The 17,178-nt window shown below is 38.9% G+C and overlaps 1 protein-coding gene across 6 annotated transcripts in view; it reads left to right on the forward strand.

Moving 5' to 3' along the window:
* MID1 (midline 1) overlaps window positions 1–12,914 on the forward strand; it is a 253,389-nt gene extending 240,475 nt beyond the window's left edge. For all 6 annotated transcript variants that reach the window (XM_065073456.1, XM_021292264.2, XM_005505988.3 and 3 more), the window contains one exon: window positions 113–12,914. In XM_065073456.1, coding sequence (XP_064929528.1) covers window positions 113–461 — 349 coding nt within the window. In that variant the 3' untranslated portion in view covers window positions 462–12,914. The remainder of the gene's footprint in view (window positions 1–112) is intronic.
* Window positions 12,915–17,178: the final 4,264 nt, after the last annotated feature.

Genomic DNA, 17,178 nt, shown 5'->3' on the forward strand with positions numbered 1-17,178 from the left:
GAAGTAAGAGGCTGGGGCATTCCAGTGAGTCCCCTGGGCTAACATTTGACTGCACTGAGAGACAAACCTGCCAGAAACCATTTGTTTCCTTGAGTTGTTTTTTATTTTGCAGGTATGCCATTGGTATTTCTTACAAGTCAGCACCGAAGCATGAGTGGATTGGGAAGAATTCTGCCTCCTGGGTGCTTTGCCGCTGCAATAACACGTGGGTGGTGCGGCACAATAGCAAAGAAATCCCCATCGAACCCGCACCTCACCTCCGGCGGGTTGGGATTTTGCTGGACTATGACAATGGTTCCCTTGCTTTTTATGACGCTTTGAACTCTCTACACCTTTACACTTTTGACATTACATTTGGGCAGCCGGTGTGCCCCACGTTCACTGTGTGGAATAAGTGTTTGACCATTATAACCGGCTTGCCCATCCCTGACCATCTAGACTCCTCTGAGCAGCTCGCATGACTGCTAAAAGCCAAAAGGTAGGATGATATGTCTTCCCGGGATGGCCAGGAGGCTGCCCACAGGAGCTTGCCCGGAGCTGGTGGACTGCATGGCATCCCAGCCTTTGCTGCCGAATGCCGAATACAGCCAGAACTGAAATGGGGACAATATCTCTTTACTGTGTACTTTGTATGGAAGGACAAGAAATGGCTTTAATAATATCTTAGAACTTGCTTTTGCAGTTGGTTTTGTTTGGTTGGTTTTGTATTTAGTCTCTTACTGGAAGATTTATAAATTATTTATAAAAAAAAAAAAAAAAAAAAAAGAAAGAAAGAAAAAAAAAAAGAGAGAAGGGAAAGCCTGGTATGGACACCTGGAAAATTACTTGTTTTGCACATTGATGGTCCTACTAATTAAAATTTCATCAGCCCTCTACATCATTTTATTTTACAGTGGATAAAAGCAGGAAATTGGAAGACTGAAAACTGTGCAGTGGACAAGTTGGTATACTGCAGGTTTTATTTGTGCCAATATTAGCACTCTCATTACCAGTCTTACTGAGTGTGAGATCTCCTAATTTCTACTATGCACACGGGAGTGTGCAGACCAAACAGAATAAAAATAAACAACCGAGGAAGTGGAGCTAGCCAACACAGCGAAAGAAGAAATTTCAATTTACTTCTTTTCACAGGGCAGTGCTCTCTCTGTTCATAAAAAACATGTGGATTATCTCCTAGAAATGTGAGCGCATAAATCATCTGGTGATTTATTTTATTGATGGCAATATTCCCATCTACCAGTGCTTCACCTTCATCTTTGGGAAACATTGTAGTATCACTAAGGCTGTAAAAGACTGATACCATCTCTGAAATCAGCAACACTGGAGGAGAGCAGCCAATTCAAGGTCTGACTCCAGACTAAATTGATAAAGCACGACATCATTTAAGGGTTGATTGTAATGGAAGATGTCATGGTTCTGATGGTAGACATGTGAATGCTTATTGCTGATTTTACAAGGTTCAACATAGCAAGCCCAGCCAACAACTCAGAAGTGAGACATGCTCCACCTTACCATAGATTTTAAATTAAATACAAATGTTTCATTGTTGTACACTGTGTAGTCTCTATAACAAAGCAAGGAAATCTGTTTTACATGTGCTGTATGGAAAAACACTACAGCTGGAATTTGCTTATAGTTTTCATTGTCTTCTGTTGTTTGGGAAAGCACAGTTCTCCTTGTGAATGAGGAGTAAATAGCAAGTTTTCAGCAGCAGTAGGAATCTGGCCCTATGTTCATCCTGATGTTGGTGGATGAACTTGAGTGTAGGCAACCTACTATATCTCAAATCGAATCTTCTTTTTTTCTCTTTTCCTTCTACAGAATAGAAGCCATTTGTAATTGCTACAATGCTTATCTATAAATGATCATTTAGGGAGATGCTTGAGGCATATGACAACTTTAAAAGAATGGTTTTCCTACAGTATTTTTTTGTTGCTATGCAAGTGGTGAAAATCTGCCTGTGTAGAAGAGGATAAATTGAATATCAGCTTTAAGAAAACTTTTGCTCTGTAATTTATAACTATGCTTTAGGTGTCTTTTGAAAAGGATGCCTTAATGCACTTTGTTCACTAGTGGGTCCAAAGTAAAATGGTCCCAAGCTCAGCTTCTAATTTTTTAAATACTGATTCCCCAGGTACCAACCCGTACTTCAGTTTGCCTTATGATGATGTCAAAAACTTATGAGCAAGTTGAGGAATACATACATGCATATTGGGGTTTTTTTTCCCTTTTTTTTTCAATACAAAATAAATGCTTATCCATATTCCTTTGATTTCCCTTTACATGCCCTACTAACTGCTGAATTAAATGGAGAAAAGTCTGACAGTATGTTGCTGGTACCATGTCTTTCAGCTGGGCAGCATCTCATGGTTCACAGGTAGGATCCATTGACCTTTTCAGAGTTGATATAAATAAGGCAAAATGTGTACGTATAGTGAGCTGCAGAGTTTATCATAGTGTCTAATAATACAGAAATGTATACTGTCAAAAATGAAAAATAAATAAATTCCCAAACATTACATTTTAAAATTGAGCAAAATGTTACCAGTACAGTCTGATGTACATTGCCCAGATGATCTGTCCTGGTATGTTTGGAAGGTAGTTGAAATGGCATGAAAATTGTTATAATGAGTTTACAGGACATCACTGATCCAAAGCTGTGATTAAAAGATGTAGGAGCAAAGGAGTTTTAATGTAGGATTATTGTCAAGTTTCTACCTAAAACGAAAGGGTATATTACCAAAGTGCATGTAGCAAGGCTGTGTATCTTCTCTTTTGCCAGAAATATTAAATCTAGAAGCTGATTTCAGTAGTGGACAAACAGAAAACACTGTTCAGCATTTGGCCATACCACATTGGCAGAGATTGAGCTAGATGGAACTAATACCATAGATTTGGAAAGACCCCAAATGTTCTCACATATTTTCACTGTAAAGACAGACCATGAGTCTAAACACAGATCATAGTTTTTGCCAATAGAAAAAGAATGGTCTGTTATCTACAAACCTTGCTCTATCATTTTTATTTTAACAGAATATACTTCATTTGGAGCTAAGCCACTTTTCTCTAGCGGACTATTAATTCAGGCAGTACTCTTTGTGCATATATGTTTGTGCATACATGTATACGTATGTATGAGTATGCACACACCAGTATATGCACAAATATAGTGTGTAATTTGTGTATATGCAGACATACATATATACACACAGACTTACAGTAATTAGTCAGGTGTTCCTTTTTTGCTTGTTTCTTGAACATTTCACATTCTGTATGGCTATGAGGAAACAAGTTTGCTATGAATGGTATTCTTCTGGACATTTTTTAATGAACAAAATCTGTTTATTTTACAATACTTGATTTAATGCCTGATTAATCAATAAAAACTTCCGTATGAAAATGTAGCTTCTGTGGTCTGTGGCATTTTGCATGGCCCATAGTAATCAACTGAAATCCAGGGGAACAGAAAACCTCATGTAAAAATAAAACATGGTACTTTAATGTAGTGTACAGTCTTAGATGAAAGTTTTTCTCTGATTTCTGAAAGTTTTGTGACTAGGAATGAGGTAGCATTGAATAATGCTGTGTTTAACCAAGGCAGATTTGTGAGGAATAGTCTGCCGAGATGCAAGCAATGAATGTAGTAGATAAAGCCTGTGTTGGTATAGTGATTGTTTTGAGGGTGTGTTTAAAACAAGTTGTGATTCAGCAGTTAGAGCAAACTATAGCACAACCTCTTTAGAAGAAAGTAGCAGTGGCTCCGAGTAGTCAAAGGTCTTGTCTAGCATGTGATGGTGGAATGGTGGGGGACCTATTTCCCTCCGAGGCCAGATAAGATTTTCCTTGTGTTAGCCTTCCCTGTATCAATGCATGTCTAATGGGGAAAAAAATCATTCAGGAATGGGCTGTATGTCATAAATTATTTAGTAGACTGTCTCCAGCCCACTATAGTTTCCCATTGTTGGCTTTCAGAGAGCAATGAGAGAGATGAAGTTGCTGTACTTCCTGCCATGATTTTATTCTTTGTTTTGGGTATCTCATTGTTTTGGGTAACTCAATGCTCAGTGAAGAGGCCCCCACTGAGCAGTGGGTCCTGAGGATAAGAAGCATAAAAATCCCTCAGGTGTGGGTGCACTGTGAAAAGCTGGAAATCTGCAAGTACAGGTGAAAAACCTTGCGCATTCTTCATTATATTAGCAATAGTAGATCACTAAATAACAGTGTGCATTAACTGTTTTAATCCTATGACATAACTGCAAAGACTATTCTTTCCTTATAAAATGCAACAGGACACTATTTCCAGCATAAAGTGTCAGCTATTTAAAAATTTCATTGTGAGATGGCCAGCATTTATAAGCATTATGAGGAACTATCGGTAGTGGGAGATTTCGTTAAACAATTAATTGACATTGAACACAGTGTAAGTATTTCTTTCTTAATTATTCTGATAAAGCAAATCCTAGTAGTTCCCAGATTCTGCGTTTAGTTATGACAGCACAAATTTCAGATAAACCCAAGCACCAAAACAAAATGAGAAGTTCTAGTGGCTTTTATCTGAGTCACCAAAACTGAGGCTATTTCTTTTAATTGGAAACACTGTCTTAATTTCTGATTTAGGAGTGCAGAAGAGTTGGACCCACACAAAGGACACACTGGGCCATCACAGTAACCAGCCAGCCCATGACTGGCCTGAACACCATTGGTGGGGCAGCGTTGGGAAGCCAGTGATAAACAAAAAACATGCACAGGATGCTTATGTAGTGATGTACTAGCAATTTTCTTGTAACGCCATCTCTAATGTCTTTTCACATACTGATCTTTCCAGTAGTCAAAGTGTGTATTAAGATATAGGAATGTAAAATGCAGTATTTTCCGATGTTGTTGGGTTAGTTGCCCATTTAGAAATTAGCACAGTGTTCTGAACTTCAGACTTCATTTTTGCCTTTTCCACATGGAGGAAAGTCCTGGTCACTCCAAAGTGATGATGGTTGGTGTTCTAGGTTATGTTGAGCTATTGGTTTTTATTGTGCTTTTTGAAGCAAAATAAGCTCGCCTTACCTTTTGACCTTTGATTTAGCACTGGTTTTCATATAAAAAGTTAAGATACTGAAGAGCAATGATGTGAACAGTGGATGTGCAATGTGGATGAGACTCTTGGTTTGGACTGTGAGGCTTAAGGCATCTGTGTAGAGAAATCTCTGTGCCAAGACAGACTGATTTGTCATTCATGTGGGAGTTGAACAGTACAGGTGCAAATGTTTTCTTCTGAAGTAGACTTTTGCATTAACTCCACTCTTGGAGTGGAATATTCTGTTTCTTTAATTTTTTTTAATTGGTTTTCTGATTCAAGTGCCGACTGTGTTAGCAAGACTGTAAGTAAAATGGTCTTTCATCATGTTACTCATTTTAGCAAGCCCTACCGTGTCACGTGCCTCTGGTAGGCTGCTGAACACATCAGCTGCAACCATAACCTTTGCGACATCACCTCCAATGTCTGGACTGACGTTTAAGCAGTTGGTCAAGTATATAACTTTCCAAGGTGGGCTTCATCTTGCTTTGAGTAAGGAACTCTAGCACAAATAGTAATACCAGTTCAAGGTGAGAGGCTCACATAGTTCACAAAGATGTTTTAGGGAAGATATGGGCTTGAATATCATCAGCGTTGAGGCAGTTCTGGCTTAGAATCATGACGATTTATTAGGAAGGCATGAAGTCTTCTACTACAATGTGTCATTATTACTGCTGCCTGAGGGACAGAGGTAACAAAAGAGAGAGTTCTGGAGCAGTGCGGAGAGAGATCACCCAGAGTGACAGGAGAGCTGGAAACCTGCCACCGCCACCTGCCCTGGCGCCATGCTGCAGCTCTGCAAAGCAAGTCTGCACCTATTCTTCCTTTTGTTACAGCTCAGACCCCATTCACATTCCCAAATGACAGGAAAAAATATCACAATTATACGTTTGAAATCCTAACCTGAATAAAAGCAGCAGGGCAGGGATGACAGCCCCAGGCCTTGATTCTCCTTTATTCACCTAGGTTTTTACATCAGTTGACTTCAAAGGAGACAGTCCTGATTTACACAGAGGTAGGTACAAGCCCGTGAACCTCCAGCTTCCAAAGGGTCAAACCCAAGTGCAGCAGGAGCCCCTGTGTGAACAGCTCGGCATTCCTATTAAATCACGTCTTTGGAGAAAGCACGTTAGCTGCCAGCAAAACGGCAGTTTCTCATGAGCTGTTTCCCAAGGCCAGCACAGGTGTGTTTTAAAATGTATGCTTCTTTTAAAATGTAGAGTTCAATAACATTCTTCTTGGGTGAATTGTTCAGGCAATGCTTTGCTGTTTCCTCCAGTCAGGGTGGGAACATTTCTTTTAGCAGGTGCTGTGTTACTTTCATTAAGAATCATGAGAACGGCAGATACATAGGTTATGACACAATGCTGCGACATAAGACTATTGTTCTTGGACTTCCATTTAAAAATGGATAATAACTGAAGAACTTTAGAAGTCTACTTCCTCTAACTCTTTGTTCTAATTTATATAATTGTTTGAATGTATGGATATTTTTCCTCTCAAGGAATTATCACCTCCTTTCTTTTTAATACACATAGACATATAGTAATTAGGAGCATTCCTGAAAACCCATGAATTCATAGAATAGCTTATAATCAAGCCTTTGAAAGACAGCAAATGGAGGTTTTGTATTTTGCATAATGTTAGTTGTTTAACAGGGAAAAAGAGCTATAGGTGTTTGGATCACTGAAACATTTAGAAAATGACAGTCAAGTGCCATACAGAGGATGGGAAACTTTCCATTAGCAATTTATTATTTCTCCCTCATTTTTACTTTATATGGAAAACAAACTATTCCACTTTAAAATATTTCTATTCTCCTTCAGTTTCTTCACCTTTCTTTTCTGCTTTCAGTCTCATTTTCAGGTTTTAAATAGCAAGAAGTATGTGTTTTTAAAAGTTGGATTTATTTTTTATTTTCTTGAAAATTACCTTTTTCAAGACACTCACAGAAAGTGAAATGAAAAGTCAAAATACTAATGCAACATGGCAACTTGAAAGTTGAGAATTTATTTGATGTAGAATTTAAATAAGGAGTGCAGATAAGCCAGTCACTCTTCTACAATTACTGAATTATTTGGTTTCATTATTGTGGGCTTAATAGCATTGCTCTCTAATTAAAACAGTGTTATGTGACCTGATTAAGGAGCACAAGCAGAGGAATAGTACATTACTTTAGGATAACCCTGGAACAAGTCTCCTGTAATAGCAATATACGTATTTAACCTCATTATTGTCAGCTCAGGTTTGCTGGGTGGTTGGGGTGTTTTTCATTTTTAAATATTGTGTTCCCTCTTTAGCAGTAGTTCCCAGCCTAGAAGTATGTGTCTCCTTTGGGAACCACAGGGTCTAGTTCCTTATGAAACTGGGAAGAAGTCCTCCCTATGGCAAGTGTGCAGGTGGTGCTAGAACAATGAGAACATCTACTGGCAGGATACTATATTTCTGTCATCTTGTCTGCGTGAGTAGCAGTGATGGCCAAACTGACGGTGAAATAGGTTCATCCAGATCTGTGGGTGTGGGAAGAGGTGGAAGGCCTCTCTGGTAGATCACAGCTAGGGATTACAACCAGTGGTATACCCAACCCAGAATTAGAAATTAGCAAATACAGATCTGTTCCTTAAACCAATCAGTTACATACCCTTTTAATTTCCTCAGGTGACTGTGGCCTTTCTCTCAATTTGTTCAACAGTTGAGCATCTGAAACAGTTGGAGTTGAAAATTTTGGGGTTTTTTTTTCTAACTGTTGGGGTTTTGTGAAAGTACTTTGAACACAAATGTCAGTAGCTTATGGCAGAAGGTAGAGGTCAGGAACATAGGACCTAGAGATTAAATACAAATGTAGACTGAGTTCAGAACAGCAGAATACTTCTCATAAACACAGTTTTCATCAATCTTAATCAAAAATACTCATGCAGGTGAAGAGAGAGAAACACAACTTAATTCTGTCTTGGCATGTGCATGAATAATAGTCAGTACAAAGTAGCAGAGGGACTGAAACAATTGAAAACCTGGTTGATATTGTTTCCCCCTAACAGGTGGGTCATACCATTCGTACATTGCATATATTTACGCAATAAAGATGTATTATTAAGAAAGTGCCCTGAGTTATGCTGTACATTCTTACAAATGCAAGGCTGAGAAAATTAACATATTTATTCAAAATCCATAATTCAAACAACTGTACCCAAGCCATTCTTTCTTGCTAGAACCCTGATTCTGTCCTCCTGCATCCCTCCATGGAGAGGATGAAATTGGAACACTTTGTCTGTCTGTTGTTATGAAGTCAGTGCTTGGTATTAGTGTTACTTGGAAATCTCTCAGGATGAATAAATTTAGTCAGAACAAGTACAGAGTTTTCACCAGGCTTGGAGTCTGAATAAGCCATTAACCACTTTCAAGGCTGAATTACCATTGAGTTATGAATGCTTTCATGTATTTTAACTGTGCGAGAAGAAACATGTAGTATTAAGAAAAAACTAATCAATTCTGTGTCGATGTGGGAACAGATGTCATTCTGTCCAGCTACAAAGCTGCTATTTGGTACAGGGACAGGAAAATATTTTTTATGGAGTTACTATATAGTGCCTGCACTTGTGCTGGTTGTTATGCACACAGAAGTGCTGTAGCTCTACGTCCTGACAACTTTTTATCTGTCTGTGGAATTCAAAAGCTCTGCAAATCATGCTGAGGGGTGGCTTGGTGTCTGTGAGTACAACTTTCTCTAAAAGTGCTCCCACTGGCCCAATTTTTCCTGCTTCACCAAAAGCAGAAGGAGAGGCAAGCCAGCTCCCAGGCTCTTCAGCTCTAATCCTTCCCTGATCTTTCTCATGGCAGGAACAGTGTGGACACAGGCTGGCCCTTGTTCCACATCTTGTGTGGCAACAGAATTATGCTATGAAGCTTTGAGCAGGCTCCTCTGGCCAAGGAACCTGACCCTGCAGAAAGAGAGGTTAAACTGGCCGCAGTAGCAAGGTTCAGATGTTTCACCAGTAGCTTCCCCCAGCTTCTGCTAGAGTCGGGAAATGCAAGGGAAGTCTTATGCAGGATGGGTTATGAAGACGAGACATGTTCTAAAGGCATGTCAAAAATGCTCAAAGTGAAAATTTTAAGTGACATTCATCCTCATAGGAAGGTCTGCGTGAGAAGGCTGGGATATATTTTTTCCATGTTTCCAGGAAGGCATGGAAAGCTGCCTCCTTATGCCTCAAGTTCAGTAGTGCTTGTGGGTAGGCATGCCTCACTGTTAATTTTGAAGAATGGAAAATTATTATCCCATGTTTTTCCCTCCACTCCGCTAAAAGTTTGACAAATGGGAAGGAAAAATTTTCAAATTCCACTGCATAAAGGCTCATACTGCTGGTCTTCATTGTCAAAACAATGTAAAAAGAGGCACCGAAACCTAGATGTGCAAAATTGTTATTTGTTACAACTGACATAGCTGACGTATGTTTGATCAGATATTCTAAGAGCAATAGAAAGAAATTGGAAGATTTATCATGACCAGAACTCTGATAGTGAAAGATAGAAATAAGGTGAAGACAGAAATAAAGTAACTGGAGAGTGCACCTAGGAAGGTAAAGCTAGAAAAGGTTGCTACCAGAGTGCAGTGAGTCTGGTAGAAGATCATCTGGAAAACTACAAAATTGTGGTCTACCGTAATCAAGAAAGGTGATATTCAGTAACACAGGATCAGAGAAAGGATCACCCGAAGGGAAAGACAAGAGAGAGACAAAGTTAGAAGGAGACGAGAGTGTGGTTATTTAGTTTAACAATTGATGGCTGAAAGGAGATAAGGTGGTTGTCCCTGTAAACATATGATTAGAGGTAGCACCAGGAAAGGACAATAACAATTTTAAGTAAAAGTCAATATTGGCATGAGAATAAGTGTAGTCAACCTGTTTATGGACAGTTTGGTCTACAGAAATCAGAAAGGTTACTTCACAGGACAGCATAAGAAAAAAAGGAACCTTATTGTTTCTGAGATGAAGCTTTGTGCATGGGATTAATCACACTTCAGGTTTAATGCCCAAATATAAAATAGGCCTAAGCATATTTTTTAGGCATCTTCTATAATAAATAGGAAGCAAATAACATCTCCAAATATTCATCCTGGATATTACAGCAACCTAACTCAGAACAGAAAGAATCCCACTCCATGACTGATCTTTCACCCCTGGCCATGCTGAGTCAGCATGTACTTGGTGCCTGCTTTTTAGATAGCTAAAAGCTGACCAAGTGACTAATATTCTATATATTTAGCAAATAGATCATTGACATTTTTATAGTGGTGATTATAGAGTAAATCCATTTCTTTGGATATAATAAAGAAATTTATGGACAGCTTCTGACTTAAAATCCTTGCTGTCCTGAAGTAAGCAGACAATTTTTCATTGGCCTCAGTGACACCCAGATTTTGCCATTTAAAGATGAACATGGTGAAATATTGTAAGTCAAAGTTGTATTAAATGTAGACATCTCTCCTAACCAAAGACTATTCTAGCCACTGGTCCCTTGTTTTTTCAAAGCAAGTTATTTATAATAATGATTCAGTAAAATGGCCATTCAGGCAAAGTCAGTGAATGAAAATGCATCTATTTGACCACAGAACAAACCATCTTGGAGATTATATGTATTTGCATGTGTTCTAGTGCATTGATTGTGTGCACAAGTATTTTAGACTCCAAACTGGGTTGCTTATCCAATGCTGCAAAATACTATACATTGACAATTTGTATTGTTCTAGAATTATTCTTAAAGTTTGTTTTAATAGATGTCACAATCAGATCTCCTCTGGCATTTCCTGAATTGACTGTGTAACTATGAAACTGTATCAAAGCTAGAAAACTAGATACCAGTTGTCATGGCTGCATCATTCATTCCTCACAACAGTAAGCATATATCAGTATGATAGACAGAGTACAAGTATTAAACATACAGTGCCTGTGTCAAGCAGGTTTTGTTTATGGAATCAAGAGCTCCTCAGTATAATTATTTTCTAATGGAAAAATAGCCAACAATTATATGTTAAAAGGAAAGTATAAGAGATAGCTGAGAAGCGCTGACTCTTTAACTTTTAAGTTAAGCTGAGGTCAAAAGTACAGATTTTATTATGTAATTTATTTGCATCTTCTGCAAAGCAAGTAGGGCTGATTCTCTGAAGAATAACTGAGAGTGCTTTTGATATTCATGGCAGATTGTTTTGGGTGGCTACCATCCAGAAAATCTTAATGGGGAGAGAAAAATATTCTGTGGATGGATGTAAATATCCCTTTTTCCAGGGTTTTATCTTAGACTCACCTCTCTACACTGTATAGATTACTTTCATAGGTTTCTTTTTATCTATTTCTAAACAGCATGAGTATTTATCTAACGATACTGTGGTGAGGTATGATTCAGCCTTCAGGTTAATAGAGTGCACAGTTGAAAAAACCCCTTCACATACGAAGTATTGTTAATTGCTTGTTCTTTGTAAGAGGGAAGGAAGTGACTCAGGCTGGAGAAATGTTATAGTGAAGATTGTTGATGCTCTTCAGGCTTATAGAACAAGAATTGCTCAAATAAAAGGTGAGAGCTTCTGCAGGAAGCAGTGAAAAGCAGAATATGGACAGGACTGAGATAGTCTGGTGTGCTTTGGAGAGACCAGTCTGAGGACTTCTATTAATATTAATAGTAATAATATTTGCAGAAAGTGTGGGAATAGCTTGTGAAATGCAGTGGCCCATCCTGCTTAGGGGTCATGGCATTGGAAGCAGCAGCAGAACTTAAAGGAGCTGAAATACAAGGCAAGAAAGAAGGAACCAAGAACAATTTATTTTCTTTTTCTACTCATTAAAAGGAAAAATAAATGTGAAATATCCAACAGCAAGAAACAATACAGCATGAAAATCTTTTGTAAAATTACAGTCTTTCTCCTTACCTTTGTGATTTGTAGCATCAATGATTATTGAAATGGAGACAGCTTTTAAACTGTAACTTATTTTCACTGGTTATAGTAACTCGCTTCACTACTTTTGTTAATTTTCACTATTTGAACAAAATGTTCCTTCATTTCTGCTGCCTAAAACTCAGCCTATGATCCTTATTCATGTGCAAGCAGGGCGTTAGGTCCTTAGGTATTTCCCAATCCATGCAAGTGTGTATTTAATCCTATCTCCTTATAAACCCTGGGCCCTTCCAATAGCATGGTGGAAATGCAGAGCCACTTTATTCTGGCTCTGGTGGCCCCTACCAAGGTTTTTGTTGAATGACGTAACTGACTTGGCAGTGTCCCTGTGAGGCCTCTAGGTCTGGGTGCTTGGTGGGTTGATGTGGCAGATATAGGGCTGATTTGTCTTTTACACAGAAGCAGGCACTGATTAAGTGGCTAAAAGCAACAAAAGATGGTTTGAGGCTGAACTGCTGGAACGGAATGTGTCTGAAGGGTGGTGAGGACGTTTGATGCTGGATGATGAGGAAGTTTTGCCAAGACATTGGTGAGGTCTTGCTATCAAGGATGTAAATTAAATGTAACTACAGTCACTGTAATCCAAAAGGATTTTGATGAAAGTTTTGTAAGGTTATTGTGCTCCGAATGGTGTTGCAATATGGAATTTATGTAAATGTAGATGAACTGATGTTTAGTTATTGGAATAAGATACTGCAGATGTATTGTGAGATATATAAAAATGAATGTGTAACCTAGATGATTTGGGTTATAAAAGATGGTGCTTTGGCCGTCTGTCAGTGATTTTCCTTTGCCAGGTTAAGGAAATTGTGGATATGAAAAGAAATAACAACAATTTATTAGCAAGTTTTGGATTGTATGAATGTGTCTTGATTTTTGTAATAAAGAATGTTAACTCTACCTCTTAATTTCTGTTAAAGTAAACCTGTGACTTTCAGTAATGATTTTAGTTTGGGTAGAATCAAACTTAACAAAAGTAAGAGTGGTAGTTAAAGCTCATCTAATACCAATTTAAGATCATAGTTAACAGACTAATAATTTGTTAATGAATCACTGCCTCGATAAGGAATTCCGATTGAAGGGAAATGAGGCCAAATGCAGCTGCAGGCGGCTTTCTGGAAATTTACTGCAGTGATAGCCTTGAGGAAACCAGTGAAAGCTGCAGTGAGGAAAAACATCAGATCAATACATGGGTAGATCTGCCTGGCTTTTTATGACCAAAGATAGCAGCCTTCATGGCAAGGAGAAGAGAAAGGCTCCCAGTCTCACACCCTCGCACTAGAGGAAGGTGACTCCCTGAAACGAAGCCACTCTCCCCTGCTCACACAAGTTTTCTCCTCCACCTAATTTCATAGGAATTGAAAGAGTTGTGGTATAGAACTGTTGAAGTCAAGGGTAATAACAACAAAGCTAAATTTTGAGAGGTGCACAGGTAAGGGAGAGAACAAAGAGGGGTTTTACAGGGATTAATGAGCTGTGGGCAAAATGAGTAAAATGAAGTCCAGAGGATTCTTTTCTCTTTCTCTTTCTCTGAATCAAATAGTTTTGGGATTATCTCTGAGTCACAAATTCCAGCCAGCAGAATAAAATAATGCTTAATTGCACTTTTGGCTGAAAGGCAGATTTCCATCACATCTCCACAGCTTTGCTTCAGAGATAGCCTATCTAAATTTGCTCAGAACTGCTCAGCGAGGTCATGTTAGAAGAATCACACCTATTTAGTCACCTTTTATTACTAAAAAATAAAAAGGATATAAAGTACACGAGCCAACTACCATACATGATTTATAAATTCTATACTTTTCCCCTGATGGAGTCATGACATGATTATGTAGTTAATCATTCCTTGAATTAGCATGCTGCATAACCAATTCACTCAAGGGAAACTGTTGGTGAATTCAGCATGCCTGCAACTACCACAGTCCTGTGCTGGTGTCCCACCAGCTCTCCCAAGCAGGGCTAGGTCAGGCCCAAGTGCTGGGAATGCTGAGTATAGCATCCTTGCCCTTCTCTGAGTATGTGTTGTAGGGCATATCAACACCAGTAAAGAGGTTTTAACTGGAGCACATGTGGGCCTACTGAATGAACTTAACTGAAGCTAATTCTGACACGAAGAGCCATAAACATCCAGATTCAGCAGTTAGGCAACGTTTTGTTTACTATGCTTGCAGACTGATACCACATTCCCTATGTTGTTGGTTTTTGTGTTTGGTTTTTTTTTTTCTCTTATTTTAGGTTTAAAGTCCCTAGTTGATTCAGTCTTTTCCCATAAATCATGTTTTTCAAGTTTTGTCATAATTTGTACTTCTTCCTTGTGGATTCTTTTCAATTGATCTGCACTGCTTTTACTACAAAGGCGGTGCCCAAAACTGGATACAAAATCCAGTGCAAGACTTTAGCAGATGTTCAGAGCAGAAGGGTAGAAACAATCATCTTTCAGGTCTTCAAACCCCAATATGGTGCTTGCCTTTCTCATGGCACCACAGCAGTTCTGAATAAATTACCCGTCACAGTCACTGCAATCCCTGTAGGCTCTTCAAAAGTCTTACCTCCAGTCTGGCTTCACCTTATGAGGAGCATGTCTGCTTTTAACCCCACCTTGTCAGGATCATGTTTATTTTCAGTTCTGTGCTGCGATGAATTTACAGTCTGGCTTTGTGTCAGCTGCAAATGCAATAAATATATATCCTCTGTTCCACCTCTTCGAGGTGTCTGAGAGCTAACCAAGAAGCATTCAGCCTGAGACAGACCTTCTCTTCCTCTGAGGAATACCCATCAGTGCCACTGTTGTGACAATGAACTTAATGATAGCTGCTCTCTGAGCAGAGTTTTTTTTAGTTACTCTCATACGTATTTGTTGTAGTTTCAGGCTGATAAGATTTCCCTTGTTTGCTTCTAAGATTGTCACAGGAAACAGTGCTAGAAGCTTCACTGAGTACTAACTACAAGACAAGTAATGCTTCTTGTTTCTTCCCAGATCTGGCTACCCTACTGTAGAATTAAATAAGATTTGTCAGATATATTTGTTCTTGACAAATGCATGTTAATGTCTATTCATTTTGAAGCTATTTTCCAGGTGCTTACCAATTAATTTTACATGAGCAGGCACATAAAAAGCTGACAATGATGACTGTTATTCTAAAATAAATTATTTTATTATTTTTCCGAAAACTACTGTTTCCTCCAGCTTCATATGCAGTATAAAACAAACAAACACAAATAATTTCAGAGCAGATGAAAGAGGAAATAGACATTCTATGAGGTGTTTGATTCCAAACTAAGGCACCTAAATGCCAGCATGTGACTAGTTTCTAAGCATTAGGCCTCTAGTGCCATTCAAGAAATCCCAGGGCATGGGAGATGTCTACAGGAGCTGGCAGATGTGCCACAGGATCTACAGGAGACACAGCTTCTCCAGAGCAGCAGGCAAAGTGCTCTAGACACATAAACTGGCCCATAGTTAACAACTGGGTCATCCCTTGGTTGACCTAAATTAATTGACCTTAATTTTGTCGTTTTAATCTCTAATGGAATCTCTGATCATTCAGTTTTATGTTACTGTTGAACTTCGCTCCCCTGTTTTTGGTAGGCCCTCTTGGGCATATCATCTTGAGGCACAGGCTAAAAGGAAAAAAAAAAAAAAAGAAAAGAAAAAACAAAAACTTTTTTTTCCCCTGCCTTTTAGAATACAGTTATTTTTATGTATAATGGAAAGGAGAAGGAGAATATTTTCCGTTTGCTATATCCTCCTTATGGCAGACTTATCAGCAGCTCATTTGACTGCTTTTCCACCAGTAATTACAGTGAGTCAGAAACCATTCCCAGCACTGCCACTTGCATTTGAATTACTGGTGTTCTCTCTCAAGCTATGAAAAAAAGTCAAGAAACGAAGAAAAGGGATTCACATACTGGTCTGAGTTTAGAAAAGTCCTTAGTGAATAAAATACATCCCTAGCCTAATCCAAGAACAAAAGAGAACATATGAAAAAAATCTCATACCATTGAGAATCAGGGTAGCACTGTGATGCAAATGGGGAATCTTAGAATCAGAAAAGAATATGCATAAGGAAACAGAAAGAGTCAGCTGAAGTTATTTTTACTTCCACAGAAGAAGCTAACAGGTGCCCTTTATCATACTTAAAGATGTATATAGCAGAAGGCATTAATTCCTTTGTGTCGTGTGATTTATTAATTTAAGGCTAGATCTCTGCTCCCAGAATGACACTTACTGCAGTAGGTAAAGGTGCACAGAGGTTTGGGGCTGCTTCTGTGCTGCTCTCCTCCACACACATTGCTAAAGGATAGATGTATTTGGCATTCACTGGAGGACCAGGTGTTCTGCCTGAGAAAAGCAAAGAGTCAGATCCGCGCCTCTAACAGAGGCCACGTATGTATTCAGAATGCAGCTGCCAGGTCTCTGTCTGTCTGTCCATCTCGTCTGCTTACAGCCTGGAGAACCCCAGGGAGGAGACTCATCTTCTGCAGCAGCCCCCTTGGCTCTGCAGCAGTGCCACTGCCAGGGTCTGAGCCCCAGCCCCAGGCTCCTGCTGACCTCCACACACTCTGACAGCTCTCACGGTTCAGGGCTTGTCTCCTGCATTCCATACAACTATGGGGATCAAAATTAATGATGGCAGCATGTTGTCTTCAGCATTAGCAGGGACACCATTATATACCTCATTATGTTCTCTTTTAGGTCCATCCACCTTGGCAAATGCCCAGTTTTTAAGCTGGCCATATACAAGCCACTCGTGGTCTGGAAGCTGTTAACATTGGTCTTTCCCAAGTTAACATACAAGGTTACGAGGCAAAATAATATTAATTTCTCTTTTGCAACGTAACTCCCATTCTAGCAGAGCCACATACTTTCCAGCTGAGGTAGGCTCACAGATGACATTCACAGAGCATGGGTCTTCTCTACCTGTATGTGTATCCATGCTTCAACCAATTAATATCTCATCCATCAATGTAAGTGAAATACAAACTAAGTCTTCATAAAATGGATTTGAAATGAAAACATTTTTTAAGTGTCCTGGCAACAAGACTTAGCAACTTTTTTCCCAATATGCTTATTTAAAAAACCCCACAAATTTGTAGCCTTGCATTTTTTTTCCAGAGTTGTATCAGTGAATTTAATCCAAATTCCCAACTGGTTTGGAGATGC

Source organism: Columba livia, chromosome 1, assembly GCF_036013475.1.
Source record: "Columba livia isolate bColLiv1 breed racing homer chromosome 1, bColLiv1.pat.W.v2, whole genome shotgun sequence".
Lineage (NCBI taxonomy): Eukaryota > Metazoa > Chordata > Aves > Columbiformes > Columbidae > Columba > Columba livia.